General features: G+C 62.2%; 1 protein-coding gene across 1 annotated transcript in view; it reads left to right on the forward strand.

The window, feature by feature from the left end:
• Positions 1-1,703, forward strand: part of MNEG_7144 (hypothetical protein) — a gene marked incomplete at both ends in the record, with an annotated part of 6,496 nt that overhangs the window by 3,328 nt on the left and 1,465 nt on the right. The window contains 4 exons of the mRNA XM_014044386.1: positions 129-203; positions 460-520; positions 838-958; positions 1,386-1,483. Coding sequence (XP_013899840.1) covers positions 129-203; positions 460-520; positions 838-958; positions 1,386-1,483 — 355 coding nt within the window. The remainder of the gene's footprint in view (positions 1-128; positions 204-459; positions 521-837; positions 959-1,385; positions 1,484-1,703) is intronic.

Raw genomic sequence — 1,703 nt, forward strand, 5'->3', positions numbered from 1 at the left:
CACACACATGCGAGCGCACACACACACACACACACATGCGAGCGCACACACACACACACACACATGCGAGCGCACACACACACACACACATACACACACACACACACACTTGCGTGGGCGCACCAAAGGTCGAGACGGAGCAGATTGTGGACGCCGGCGTTGACTGGGCCACAGGGCAGCTGCTGTGGAGCAGCGTTGTGCAGGTGAGAGCTAGTCGTCCCCCAGCATGCCTGCCTCCCCTCTCCCCACCGCCTGAGGCGCAGATGTTTTGGCAGACACTTGCTGCGCTGGTCTGCGTCAGTCCGCTGTACCCGCAATGGCACATACGGCTGCTTGCCTGTGGTTCATCTAGTGGTGTTTGAGCTTTCTATTCCACGTGTGGGCATGCATTTGGGTTTTTCAGCCACGGCTGCTGGCGCTTTAACACGCGTCCCCGCGCCCTCTCTCTTGACTCCGCAGCTGCGCGGCTCTGTGCCGCTCTTCTGGTCCCAGCAGGCGACGCCGCTCTCCCCCAAGCCAGGTGCGCAGCTGTGGCTGCCGTTGCGGTGCAGCACATGTGTTGGGTTCACGCCATACCGCAAACCTGTCCCTCCCCAACTCAGCATTCACAGCAACCATCCTGGAAACGGCGCCTTTGATTCTCAATGGGTCGCCCACAAAGCATGCTGCGAATTGCGCCAACCTGCAAGTTTGTCACTGCTCCAACCTTGGCTGGCAGATTCGCTCGCCCCTTGCCGACATTCGCCCACTGCGCTGCCCCATCCCTCCCCCCGCGCACTCACAAGAACCCGCCTGAGCCACTTGCTCGCCCCCCCCCCCTGCCTCCCTCAACGCCAGACATCGTCCTGCAGCAATTTGACCCGCTTTACACCGCCACCGCGCGCCACTTTGCCGACCTGGGGGCGCGCTACGGCCACCCCTGCGTGGTGCTCAACCTGCTGCGCGCCAAGGAGAGGAGGTGAGCAGCCATGGGGAATAGGCGACGGTGCTTGTTTGGGTGTTTGTGAAGGACATGTGTATGTGTATGTGTGCGCATTCTGAAAGTTGCGTATGTGTGCTTGTTTATGCGCTTAGTGTGATGCGAGACAACCAGAGATACAGAGAGAGAGAGGGGGGGGGGAGCGAGAGTGTGTGTGTGTGCGTGTGTGAGTGTGTGTGTGTGTGTGTGTGTGAGTGTGTGTGTGTGTGTGTGTGTGTGTGTGTGTGTGTGTGTGTGTGTGTTTGTGCATGCACGCACGCACGCATGCACGCACGCACGCATGTACGCACGCGTGGACTGCCACTACCTGCCGTACGCCGCTCACCCTCGGCTTAGCATTGCCCTTTGCCAGCTCAAGTTGCGCCCGCCCTCGCCTTTCCCGTCACCCCCCCCCCTTCCGCCCCAGGCCGCGTGAGACTCTGCTGCGGCGGGAGTATGGCGCCGCCCTCCAGCTGATCAACGACGCGCTCCCACACGGCAGCAAGATTGGATACGTGTCGTGGGGTGAGCGTGGGGGCCGCGTATGGCAAGGAAACACAAAACAGGAAGGGCTTTAGCACAGAATGACGGGGGCACCGGTGTGCAGGGGGGGGGCTAAGCCACCCCTCACGTGGGGTAGGGGCGGGCAGCCCCCTTCACCCGGCCCTCCAGCCCACCCTGCTGGGCAGCTGGCCTCACTGCGGTCGACAACCCCACGGCTGACAGCCTGGGTCCCTGCCAGCGG

Source organism: Monoraphidium neglectum, assembly GCF_000611645.1.
Source record: "Monoraphidium neglectum strain SAG 48.87 unplaced genomic scaffold scaffold01237, whole genome shotgun sequence".
Classification (NCBI taxonomy): Eukaryota; Viridiplantae; Chlorophyta; class Chlorophyceae; order Sphaeropleales; family Selenastraceae; genus Monoraphidium; species Monoraphidium neglectum.